The sequence below is a fragment of the Mastigoproctus giganteus genome, chromosome 6 (assembly GCF_048544385.1).
Source record: "Mastigoproctus giganteus isolate SK-2022 chromosome 6, ASM4854438v1, whole genome shotgun sequence".
Lineage (NCBI taxonomy): Eukaryota > Metazoa > Arthropoda > Arachnida > Uropygi > Thelyphonidae > Mastigoproctus > Mastigoproctus giganteus.
Genome location: NC_143580.1, coordinates 38220748 through 38233432, shown reverse-complemented (window position 1 = coordinate 38233432; position 12685 = coordinate 38220748). Strand labels below are relative to the sequence as shown.

At 37.3% G+C, this 12685-nt stretch overlaps 1 protein-coding gene across 1 annotated transcript in view; it reads left to right on the top strand.

Annotated features, from left to right (window-relative positions):
* The window catches only part of LOC150084175 (guanine nucleotide exchange factor DBS-like), a 619625-nt gene that overhangs the window by 350871 nt on the left and 256069 nt on the right, over window positions 1-12685 (top strand). The window contains exon 7 of the mRNA XM_090376145.1: window positions 10695-10811. Within this exon, the coding sequence (XP_090232271.1) occupies window positions 10695-10811 (117 nt within the window). The remainder of the gene's footprint in view (window positions 1-10694; window positions 10812-12685) is intronic.

Here is a 12685-nt window from a genome sequence, read left to right as displayed (position 1 = left end):
CTAGCCAAATTCCTATATATCATTGACAAAACCCCATGACCTGCCCTGGCAGCCTGTCTGCATTGCTCAGAAAACTTCATATCTGACTGCACAATTACTCCCAGGTCTTTTTCATTTTCTACCACCTTAAGTGTAGTACCACACAGTTGGTAAGTTTTTCGGGGGTTACTTCTACCCATATGCAGTACTTTGCATTTGTCAAGGTTAAACTTCAGTTGCCATTTCTCAGCCCATCTGCCCAAATTTTCTAGATCCTGTTGCAGTAGCACACTGCCATTACTGTCATTAAGAACCCTGCCAACCTTTGTATCATCTGCAAACTTCGACACTAAGCCTGATATACCTTCATCAATATCATTGATAAGCATACAAAACAACAGTGGACCCAACACCAAACCCTGTGGGACTCCACTGATAACATTAGTCCATGAAGAGCAGCACCTATTAATTACGATCCTCTGTCTTCTCCCACTCAACCATCCTTTTATCCATTGTAGCAGTTTACCCTTAATACCATTCTGCTCCAATTCGTACAGTAGTCTTCAATGTGCAACAGTGTCAAAAGCTTTCCTGAAATCCAAATATATGATATCAAAATTGTTTTTGCATCCAGTTCCTTTGCAACCACATCGTAATAACCAATCAAATTTGTCAGACAAGACTTTCCCTTAACAAACCCAAGCTGTGTCTGAATTATTGCTGCAGTCTTGTGTAGATGATCCTGCAATGCATCTTTAATGAGTGACTCCATTATTTTACCCGGAACAGAAGTTAAACTAACTGGTCTGCAATTACTCGTGTCACCCTTCAATCACCCTTTGTGAATTGGGGATACATTTGCACAAGGAGGCTCTCATAATTATGGCAAAGGGTTTGCTTACTTCCTTTGCTGCCTCCTTTAATATAACTGGATAGATCCCATCCACCCCAGGTGCCTTTCTTGTGTTTATCTTTAACAATTTCTCCTCCACTTTACTCTCAATTATTACAAGATTCTCTAGCTTACTGCCAGAGTTGAATACACCTCTGGCATTCCCCTCGCTGAATAACTCCTCATGTTTGAATGCCAATGCAAAATATTCATTTAGTTTGTTAGCTACCTGAGCAGGATCATCAACAGTTGACCCATCGATATCAAGTGGACCAATCTGATTCATAACCTTCCTTCTAGAGTTTACATAAGTAAAGAACTCTTTGCTGTTTTTCTTTGCATTCCTTGCCAAAGATTTCTCGTAATCTGCCTTTTCCTGCCTAACCTCCTTTGTAACTTGGTTACAGATCAACTTGTATCTATCATAGGCTTCTGTGTCACGTGTTAATTTATATGTATCCCATGCATTTTTCTTCTCTGTCATTTGTCTCATTAGTTCATCTGACATCCATTTAGGCCTAAACCTTGAACTATATTTCTTAGTTGGTATGTAAAGCCTAGTAGCTTCCAAGATAAGTTCTTTGAATGCTTCCCATTTTGAATTTGCTGTTGGTAACACCTTCAGTTGGTCCCACTGTATAGAATTTAAATATTGTCTCAGACTATTGTAGTCGCCTTTACGAAAGCAATAACCCTTCCCTTTACCCCTGATGGTAGTTACCTCTTTGAGTAAATCCCACTTCAGCACACTGTGATCACTGCCACCGAGTGGTTCCTTTATCTGCAGATTCTTAATGCATGAAGAATCACTACTGATAATCAAATCAAGAGTATTACTCCCTCTAGTTGCCTCCTGAACATGCTGATGTAGAAAGCAATCATCCAATAAATCCACAAAAGCCTTGCTTGTTTGTGAGTGACCAACCCACAAATTCCAGTCAATATCTGGGAAATTAAAATCCCCCATTTTAAGACTCTCTGATGTACTGGCTCTATTTCCCTGTACAGTTTCTTATTATACTCATCAGAGTCATTAGGCCTATAGCACACTCCTACTCTCAATTTTGATCTCCCAATGCTTATGTCACTCCAAACTGAGTCGACGCTGCACTGTCCAGCGATATCGACTGGCTTCACTTCCTTAGATTTTATGTGTTTCTTAACTAATAACCCCTCTTCCCTTCCTATCCTGTCTATCCTTTCTGTAGACGTTGTACTCCCCAAATTCCAGTTCTGCATTCCTTATATCTGTGTGACACCACGTCTCTGATATCCCAACAATATCTGCCGTTGATGCTTTGAGAAATACCTCAAATTCATCAAATTTATTTACCAAACTCCTAGCATTAGTGTACACGCAAGTATACATGCACCTGTTTCTATTCTTAGCTACCCTAACACAACCCATGTGTTTACTTGTACCGCAATGACTCCCAGCTGTTTCTGAAATATCCTGCATGTGATATACAGGAATTTTGCGAGCAGGGATAAGGTGATTATCCCCTTGTATAAGGCAGTAGTCAGGCCACACTTTGAGTACTGTGTACATGTGTGGAAGCCACATTTTAGGAAGAATGTAGAGTTACTAGAATGAGTACAGAGAAGGGGAACAAGACTGATGAAGGGAAATCTAATTGAGGTGTACAAGGCCTTAAATGCCTGAAAAACAGCAAAGAGTTCTTAACTTATGTAAACTCTAGAAGGAAGGGGATGAATCAGATTGGTCCACTTGATATCGATGGGTCAATTGTTGATGATCCTGCTCAGGTAGCTAACAAACTAAATGGATATTTTGCATCGACATTCACACATGAGGAGTTATTTAGTGAGGGGAATGCTAGAGGTGTATTCAACTCTAGCAGTAAGCTAGAGAATCTTGTAATAATTGAGAGTAAAGTGGAGGAGAAATTGTTGAAGATAAACACAAGAAAGGCACCCGGGGTGGATGGGATCTATCCAGTTATATTAAAGGAGGCAGCAGAGGAAGTAAGAAAACCCTTAGCCATAATTATGAGAGCTTCCTTGGACTCAGGGGAGGTACCCACAGACTGGAGATATGCAAATGTGACCCCAATTCACAAAGGAGGATCAAAGGCTGACACAAGTAATTATAGACCTGTGAGTTTAACTTCTGTTTCAGGAAAATTAATGGAGGCACTAGTTAAAGAAGCACTGCAGGATCATTTAGACAAAACTTCAGTTATAGCTCAGACACAGCATGGTTTTGTTAAGGGGAAGTCTTGCCTGACCAATTTGATTGGATACTATGATGCAGTCACAAAGGAACTGGATGCAGGGAATAACTTTGATATTATATACTTGGATCTTAGAAAGGCTTTTGATACTGTTGCACATGGAAGACTGCTGCACAAATTGGAGCAGTGTAACATTGGAGGCAAATTGCTGCTGTGGGTAAAGGGGTGGCTGAGGGGGAGAAGACAGAGAGTCGTAATCAATGGACACTGCTCGTCGTGGACTAATGTTATTAATGGAGTCCCTCAGGGCTCAGTGTTGGGTCCATTATTGTTTTCTGTATTTATAAATGATATTGATGATGGTATATCAAGCTTAATGTCGAAGTTTGCAGACGATACAAAGGTAGGCAGGGTTGTCAAGGACACTACTGACACTATGCTGCTGCAACAGGATCTGGAAAGGTTGAGCAGATGGGCTGAGAGGTGGCAAATGAAGTTTAACATTGACAAATGTAAAGTACTACACATGTGAAACAGCAACCCCAGAGCAACGTATCAACTCTGTGGTACTACACTGACAGTGGTAGAGAATGAAAGGGACCTGGGGGTGGTTGTGCAGGCAGATATGAAGTTCTCTGAGCAGTGCAAACGGGCTGCAAGAGTAGCTCATGGTGTATTGTCAATGATATATAGGAATTTTTCTATCAGGGATAAGGAGGTGATTATTCCCTTGTATAAGGCAGTGGTCAGGCCACACCTAGAGTACTGTATACAGGTCTGGAGGCCTCATTTCAAGAAGGATGTAGAGCTGCTGGAACGAGTACAGAGAAGGGCAACAAGATTAGTGAATGGAACAAATTGGTGCTCTTACGAAGAAAGGCTTAAGTTTTGCAAATTACAGTGTCTGGAGACTAGGCACCAGCGAGGTGATCTGATAGAGGTGTATAAAGCCTTGGATGGTTTGAGCATGCTCAATGCTGATGGGATTCTTCCTCTCACTCAGAATAATCACCTGAGAGGGCATAAATTCAAATTGAGGAAAGACAGATGTAGGATAGACGTGCGGAAATTTGCCTTTAGCCAGCGGGTGGTTTGTTGGTGGAACAGACTTCCATCCCTTGTCGTGGAAGTTGATAGCCTAAATAAGTTTAAGGCTCAGCTGGACAGGTATTTCGAACGAACAGAGGGGTGAAGTGGAAGTGTTTTTTTTTTTTTGGCTGATGCTGCATAAGCTTGCTTTCTTGCATCAAATGCCTATGCTAATGCTAATGCTAAATGGATTGGGCAGGTTTAATGATGTGTGGAAGTTTGCCTTTAGCCAGCGGGTAGTTGATTGCTGGAACAAACTTCCTTCTGTTGTTGTGGAAGTTCACAGCTTAAATAAATTCAAGGCAGAATTAGACAAACATTTGAAATGAATGGATCAGTGAAATGGGAATGGTTTTTTTTTTTTTTTTGGCCGATGCTGTATAAGCTTGCTTTCTTGCATCGTGTGCCTCTACTAATGCTAATCGGTAGCAGCAGTAGAAGTCAAAAATGATATATCAATTGACACATAGGTGTGACAGACAATGTAATGATTAGTGCTTTAACACAAATAAATGTTTTGTGTTTGAGAAATAGATTTTTTTTTCTGAAAAAGCACTGTTCTGTTCATTTTTATTTTCTTTATTATGAATTTCCTTAAATTTATTCAAACCATCACTTCCAGTACAACAGATGAAAGCCTGTTCCACCCACTGGCTTAAGGCAAACTTCCAATAGATCTATCCTGTAACCATCCTATCCTCAATTTGAATATATACCCCTCATGTGTGTAATCTCAAAGGAGGATGAATGCCATTCACATTTCAGCTTATTCAATCCATTGAAGGCCTTAAACGCCTCAATCAGATCACTCTACAGGTGCCTAGTCTCCAGAAGTTTCAATTTGCAGAAGTGAAGCTTATCTAGGTAAGTAGCACCCTTTTGTTCCCTTCCCCAATCTGGATGCCCATCTTGTGCACCCCAGTCCAGCAGATCTACATCATTCATAAACTTTCTTTATTATGTGTTTATCATTAACAAAGCAGATTACTTGGAGTTCATTAGTGTTTTTATTTTTTATATTAAAAAAACCATATTCACTGATTTCTTTGTATGTTTTTAAGGTTAGAAAAAAGGAAAAGATTTATTTTTCATTTTATTTCCTAACCTGACAAACGTTAGAGGTTAGGAAATAATAGGAAAAGAAAAATTCTTTATATATATATGACAGAGGGCGTATTTTAGAGGAGCAGAGAGAGAATATGTCCTCCCCCTTAACCATGAGTATAAGTGTTCCTAGATCTAGTCTAAAAAAAACACTCAAAAACCTGGTCATCATGCCTGCCTACAATGATACCTGGATACGATGTATGATGACGTCAATCAGTCACTTAATGCTATGATGTTAGCATCTGTTGTGTTCACACACCAATCAGTATATCATCTGTCACACCTACATGTCAATCAATATATATTTTTTGACTTCTATTGCCACTACCGATAATATGCACCTTCTGTTTACCGAGGATGCAGGGAGAAACTGCCATAATGGAAAACCAGTTTGTCCGGTAAGTTTCCCATAGTTGTCATGTTGGCTTTCTTTACCTTAGCCGAAACTCCTGGTTTTTTGATAATACTTCACATGGAATAACTTTCTTTATGCAGAGTTATAAAAGTGCTTCTTTTTTTTCAATGCTCTGTTCCTTATTTCTTGCCATGTTTATCATGAAACACACAAAACTTACACCAAACACTCTTTCTGAATGATGTGTTTGATTTTATAAGTTACACCTCTTATTTCTCAATTTATATTATTGAAAAATACTCTAAAATCATCTACAATCTTTTATAATATTGAAACAATATTTCCACTTTCTAGAATATTCTAGAATCATCAACAGTGTTCACCACATTTAGGTCTCTTACTGGAATATTCTCGAATATTCTAGAAAATTTTTAAAAATTATTTAAGTTTTTTGATTTATATACATAACAGAAAATATTTTAATAAAAATTGGTAAGTCAGTTGGTCCTATTTTAATAAAAAAAACTTTGAAAATTAAGAAAAATGAAACACGATTCCAAACTTTTAGGTGAGAGTTACATTCCCACCTTAAAAGTCATTGATGGCCTAAGAATTAAAGTATAAAACACCATTGACATGTTTTCCCATGATAATTTATTTTAATATTTTCAATGACTGAAGCCAAATTTCTGAGTTGCCTGAAAAAAGTGATCAAATTAATTAATTTTGCAGTAGTGCTAGTAATATTATATGCATTTATATACACTAATGATTAAAAGAGCCAAAATATACAACTGCATATAATCTGATATCTAATTATAACTATGAGTATTTATAATAATCTAAATCCTTACAGATTGTGCTCCATCTCCCTCCACACCATGTGGGAAAAGTTTGGGTTTGAATTCCTTAAAGACAAGATGTATTTTTTTCCCTTCTTTTTCTTTCCCCACACCACGGCCAAGTTAGTCAGTCTTGGACAAGGATTACAGCTACAGTAGTTTCTGACATGGTTTTTAATCAGTCTATGTGAAAAATGCTTTTGCAATACCCCCTCTTGCATACTTTGCTTACATTCCAATAACCACAGGTGGCCTAGAAATTACACAGATTTTATCATCGGCAGATTGGTTGCATATCCTCATCATTCATTAATAACATTTTCAGAAATGTTTCTAATTTTTTGTAGTCATTAATAAATCATTAATTTTTTCTATTTTTAATCAAGGTCATGAAGGTGGGAGAGCAAGTTGCTGGGGATTTCAAGAACTGCTGGTGGGATGGGGAAATCATGGAACAAGTAAATATATGAGCTGTGTTAGGATAACTAAGAGTAACAGGTGCAAGTATACTTGCATGTACACCAATGCTAGGAGTGTAGTAAATAAATTTGATGAATTTGAAATGCTGGTAAAGACATCAAAGGCAGACATTGGAATATCCAAAACAGGGCCATGCAAAGGTACTTGGGAGCCCAAATGCAAATGGGGTTAAGGGGCATCATTTATATATGTTGAGACTTTGATGGCACTCTTGATTAGGGAGCCATCATTAGGATGACACCAATATGTGGTGTCACACAGATGTAAGGAATTTGAATTTGGGGAGTACAATGTGTACAGACAGGATAGGAAGGGAGGAGGGGTTATGCTGCTAGTTAAGAAACATAAAATCTATGGCAGTGAATGCAGTTGACATGGATGGACAGTGCAATATTCAGTCAGTTTGGCGTGATATAAGCACTGGGAAAGCAAAAATGAGGGTAGGAGTTTGTTATAGGTCTAATGACTCTGATGAGTACAATGAACATACAGAGAAATAGTGGGCCAGTAAATAAGAATGCCTTATAATGGGGGATTTTAACTTCCCAGTTATAGACTGGAAATTGTGGGTTGGCCTCTCACACACTAGCAAGACTTTTGTGGATTAATTGGATGATTGTTTTCTACAGCAGCATGTTCGAGATACAAACAGAGGGAGTAATACTCTTGATCTGAGTATCAGCAATGATTCTTCACGAATTAAGAATCTGCAGATAAAGGAACCACTAGGTGGTAGTGATGACAGTGTACTAATATGGGATTTAATTAAAGATTTAATTACCATCAGGGGTAAAGGGAAGGGTTTTTGTTTTTGTAAAGGTGACTACAGTGGTCTCAGACTGGTTTTAAATTCTATACAGAGGGACCAACTGATGATGTTACCAACAGCAAATTCTAAATGGAAAGCATTCAAGGAATTAATATTGGAAGCTACTAGGCTTTTCATATGAATTAAGAAATACTGTTCAAGGTTTAGGCCTAAATGGACATCAGATAAACTAATGAGACTTGTGGCAGAAAAGAAAAATTCATGGGATGCATATAAATTATCAGGTGATACAGAAGCCTATGGTAGATATAAGCTAGTCTGTAATCAAGTCACAAATGAGGTGAGGAAAGCGATGGCAGATTAAGACAAATCTTTGGAAAAGGATGCAAATAAAAACACCACAGACTTCTTTACTTAAGTAAACTCTAAAAGGAAGGGGATGAAGCAGACTGGCCCACTTGATGTCAATGGTTCGATTGTTGATGATTCTGCTCACATAGCTGACAAACTGAATGAGTATTTTGAATCTACATTCATACATGAGAAGTTATTTAGGGAGGAGAATGCCAGAAGCTTATCAGACTCTAACAAGGAGCAAAATGATTTTGTAATAACTGAGAGCAACAAAGTTGAGGAGAAATTGTTGATGTTAAAGATAAGAAAAGACACCTGGTGTGGATGGGATATATATCCAGTTATATTAAAAGAGGCAGCAAAGGAAGTAAGCAAACCCTTAGCCTTGATTATGAGAGCATCCTTGCACTCAAGGGAGGTCCTCACAGACTGGAGATGTTCAAATTTATCTCCAGTTCACAAAAGGGTGAATTTAATTTAATTTAACTTCTGATTTTGGGAAAATAAGGAAGTCACTGGTTAAAAAAGCAATGCAGGATCATCCAAACAAGATTGCAGTTATAGTTCAGACACAGCATGGGTTTGTTAAGGGGAAGTCTTGTCTGTCCTTTGATTGGATAATACGATGTGGTCACAAAGGAACTTGATGCAAAAAATAATTTCAATATCATATACTTGGATTTCAGGAAAGTTTTTAATACTGTTGCACATTGTGTAGGTGGTAGATGACTTTCATCAACTGGTGAAATACCACCACTTTGCTTATTGGAGGCTTGAAGTGGTGAAATCCATGTTTAGTCTCTAGAGCAAAGTTTCCGGCATCCCCCCCCCATACTTCTCCTTCAACCCATGCACGGTACTAAGTATTATAGGTTTTGATACCTTTCGTGTTTGGGGTTTTCATAAAAAAATAGAAGACTGTTGTAAAAATTGGAGCATTATAGCATTAGAGACAAGTTTCTGCTATGGATAAAGGGATGGTTGAGTGGGAGAAGACAGAGACTGGTAATCAATGGACACTGTTCTTCATGGACTAATGTTATTAGTGGAATACCCCAGGTTCTGTGTTAAGCCCATTGTTGTTTTCTATATTTATCAGTGATATTGATGAAGATATATCAGGCTTAATTTCCAAGTTTGCAGATACGAAGGTCGTCAGGGTTGTTACTGACAGTAATGACAGCAAGCTATTGCAACAGGCTCTAGAAAAGATGGACAGATGGCTGAGAGGTGGCAACTGAAGTTTAACATTGGCAAATGCAAAGTACTGCATATGGGTAGCAGTAATCCCAGATTAACCTATCAACTATGTGGTACTACACTCATGGTAGTGGAGAATCAAAAAGACCTGGGAATAATTGTGCAGTCAAATATGAAGTTCTCTGAGCAGTGCAGATGGGTGCCAGAGCAGGTCATGGAGTCTTGTCAATGATATATAGGAATTTTACTAGCAGGGACAAGGAGGTGATTGTCCCTTTGTATAAGGCAGTGGTTAGGCCACACCTTGAGTACTGCATACAGTTCTGGAGACTGCATTTTAGGAAGGATGTAGACCTATTCTAACAAGTACAGAGAAGGGAATGAGATTGGTGAGGGGAACAAAGGGTTGCTCTCACCAAGAATGACTTAAGTTCTGCACATCACAACATCTGGAGACTAGGCACCTGTGAGGCGATCTGATTGAGGTGTATAAGGCCTTGAATGGTTTGAGCAAACTCAATGCTGATTGGATTCTTCCTCTTTCTCAGATTGCACACCTGAGGGGACACAAATTCAAGTTGAGGAAAGAGTTGTAGAATAGATGTGCAGGAAATTTCCTTTATCTTGTGTGTGGTTGATTGCTGAAACAAAATTCCATCATTTGTTGTGGAAATTGGTAGTTTAATAAATTGAAGGAAGAACTGAACAAACTCTTTAAGCAAATGGATGGGTGAAATGGGAAGGATGGGTTTTTTTTTTTTTTTTTTTGGGCTGATGCTGTATAAGCTTGGTGTCTTTCATCATATGCCTGTGCTAATGCTAAAAAAAATGCTATTACCCTGTCATCCCCAAGTAAGAGTCTGTGTTTGCCCAGGTAAGCATGGAAAATAAATTATTAAACAACCTATAAGACTGCAAAATAAAATAAAACAAAGCACATAAACAAGTAAGATTCTGCACTTGACCAGAGAAGCATGCTGGAATGGGCTCTTTGTATTGCTAATTGAGATAATGTGGACCCCTCCCAAACCATCCAAAGTGGACATAGACACCTACTAAGGGACATAACACAAAATAAAAGGTTTTTGGGGAACCACAGGAGCAACTTGATTGTGGGACATTTGCTACTGTAAAAATTCATTTCTTTCTATATTATAATATTACAAATAAAAAATGGGGGTGTGGGCAGCAGTATTGAGGAATTATACCAAAGATTAATAGAAGGGATAATCCTAGTAAACTTCCTAAGAGATATAAAAAAAATTCAAAATCAAATCTCCTCAAAGTCAATTCTTTTTACCACTCCACCTTCTATATATATAAACGTGGCAATTTTTTAAATATTTATTTATTAATATAGCCATATATATTTTAAAAAAAATTTTTTTTTTTAAATTGCTAATTTAAAATTTTTTTAAAATCTAAATTGTAGTTAGTGATATGCACAAGTGTTGAAGAATTGCATGAGCATATTGATGCCAGACAGCTAACAGAAGATCTAGGTGGTAACGTACCATATAATCATGATGAATGGATTGAACAACGAATGGTAAGGTAGACTGTTATTATTGAGTTTACTTAAAGTAATATGTTTTTTACTAATAGTTAGAATTTGAATATATTTCATTACTCATTAAAAAACAAAAAACTTCAAAAAAAAAAAAAAGTGAATGTTCTAAGTGTAACTGATTATTTGTAACCATAAGCTGCTAATAATTTATCTGATCTGCTTGCATTGAAATTTAGGATATACATCTGGGTAGATGTCTGGTAGTTTTTTTTTTTTTTTGGAAAAGTGGTAAATGAATAGATTACATTTAAGGTAGGCTCTTACATGTTCAATCACATGCAAATAGCTAGGATACTGAATGCCTACTGAAATATGATATCCTCGAAGTAAATTTCAAGACTAATATCTTGGAGTCAAGTAATGGTCACAAAATCAGTAGATTACTAATGTCTTAACCTAACTGCCAATTACATAGGGAAATGCAGCACACTAACTCACTTCCAAGCTTACAGTGGTGTCATAAACAAGTCTGTTGGGCTCAAGAACAGTCTACAGTCCAATGCAATGTTCATAGATGGGTCTGTAGTTCGATTCTTAATATAAACATATCCGGGGGAGGGGGGTTATAGTTCGTTTTTCAATGAATGCATTTTTATCTTGGGGGGGGGGAGCTAGCCAATCAAAATTAAGGAAAAGTGTCACAAAAAGATGTAGTTTTGGTAGTTAGGCATAATGTTCATTACTTGTATGGATCTGCACATCATCAAAAGAGAAACTTGACTGTTGTTGCACTTAGTGAGAAGTGTATTATGTATTTCGTTACTAATATTCCAATTTTCCAGGTATTATTTTGATGTTGAAATAGTATATGTTATGTTAGAATTATCAATATTGTACAAACTTTTAAATTAATATTTTTAAAGTTCTTCTTGGTGCTTTCATCTTTTGCTGCTGTAAAAGCAGTTAAGTAATTTTACTTATTTGTTTGATTTTCTATATATTTGTATAATTTTAAGACTTTTATCATAGTATGATATTTATATAACATATTTTCTTCATAGTAGTTCAGTATTACACTTCGTGAAGTAATAGTAGTAATAGTGGCAAATGATGCAAGAAAGCAAGCTTATATAGCATCAGCAAAAACACACATTGTACATTTTGCAAAAACACACATTGTACATTGTACAAGAAATCAAGGAAGAAATACACAAACAAAATACACCTGTTCCAACAATCAAACAACCACTGGCTGAAGGCTAACTTCCATACATCTATCCTACAAACATCCTTCCTCAATTTGAATGTATGTCCCCTCATGTGCATAATGTAAACTCCAGAAGGAAGGGGATGAATCAGAGTGGTCCACATAACATAGATGGTTCGACTATTAATGATCCTGCTAAAGTAGCTGATAAACTGAATGAGTATTTTGCATCTACATTCATGCATGAGGAGTTATTTAAGGAGGGGAATGCCAGATGTTTATCAAACTCTAACAGGGAGCTAAGTGATTTTGTAATAACTGAGAGTAAAGTGGAGCAGAAATTGCTTTAAGTTAAACATAAAAAAGGCACCTGGGGCAGATGGAATCTATCCATTTATAATGAAGGAGGCAGCAAGGGAAGTAAGCAAACCCTTAGCCATAATTATGAGAGCATCCTTAGAGTCAGGGGAGGTCCCCATGTACTGGAGATGTGCAAATGTATCCCCAATTCACAAAGGGGGTTCAAAGGGTGACACAAATAATTATAGACCTGTTGTTTAACTTCTGTTCCAGGGAAAATAATGGAGTCACTGGTTAAAGAGGTGATACAGGATCATCAAGACAAGACAGCAGTAATAGTTCAGACACAGCATGGGTTTGTTAAAGAGAAGTCTTGTCCGACCAATTTGATTGGATACTGAGATGT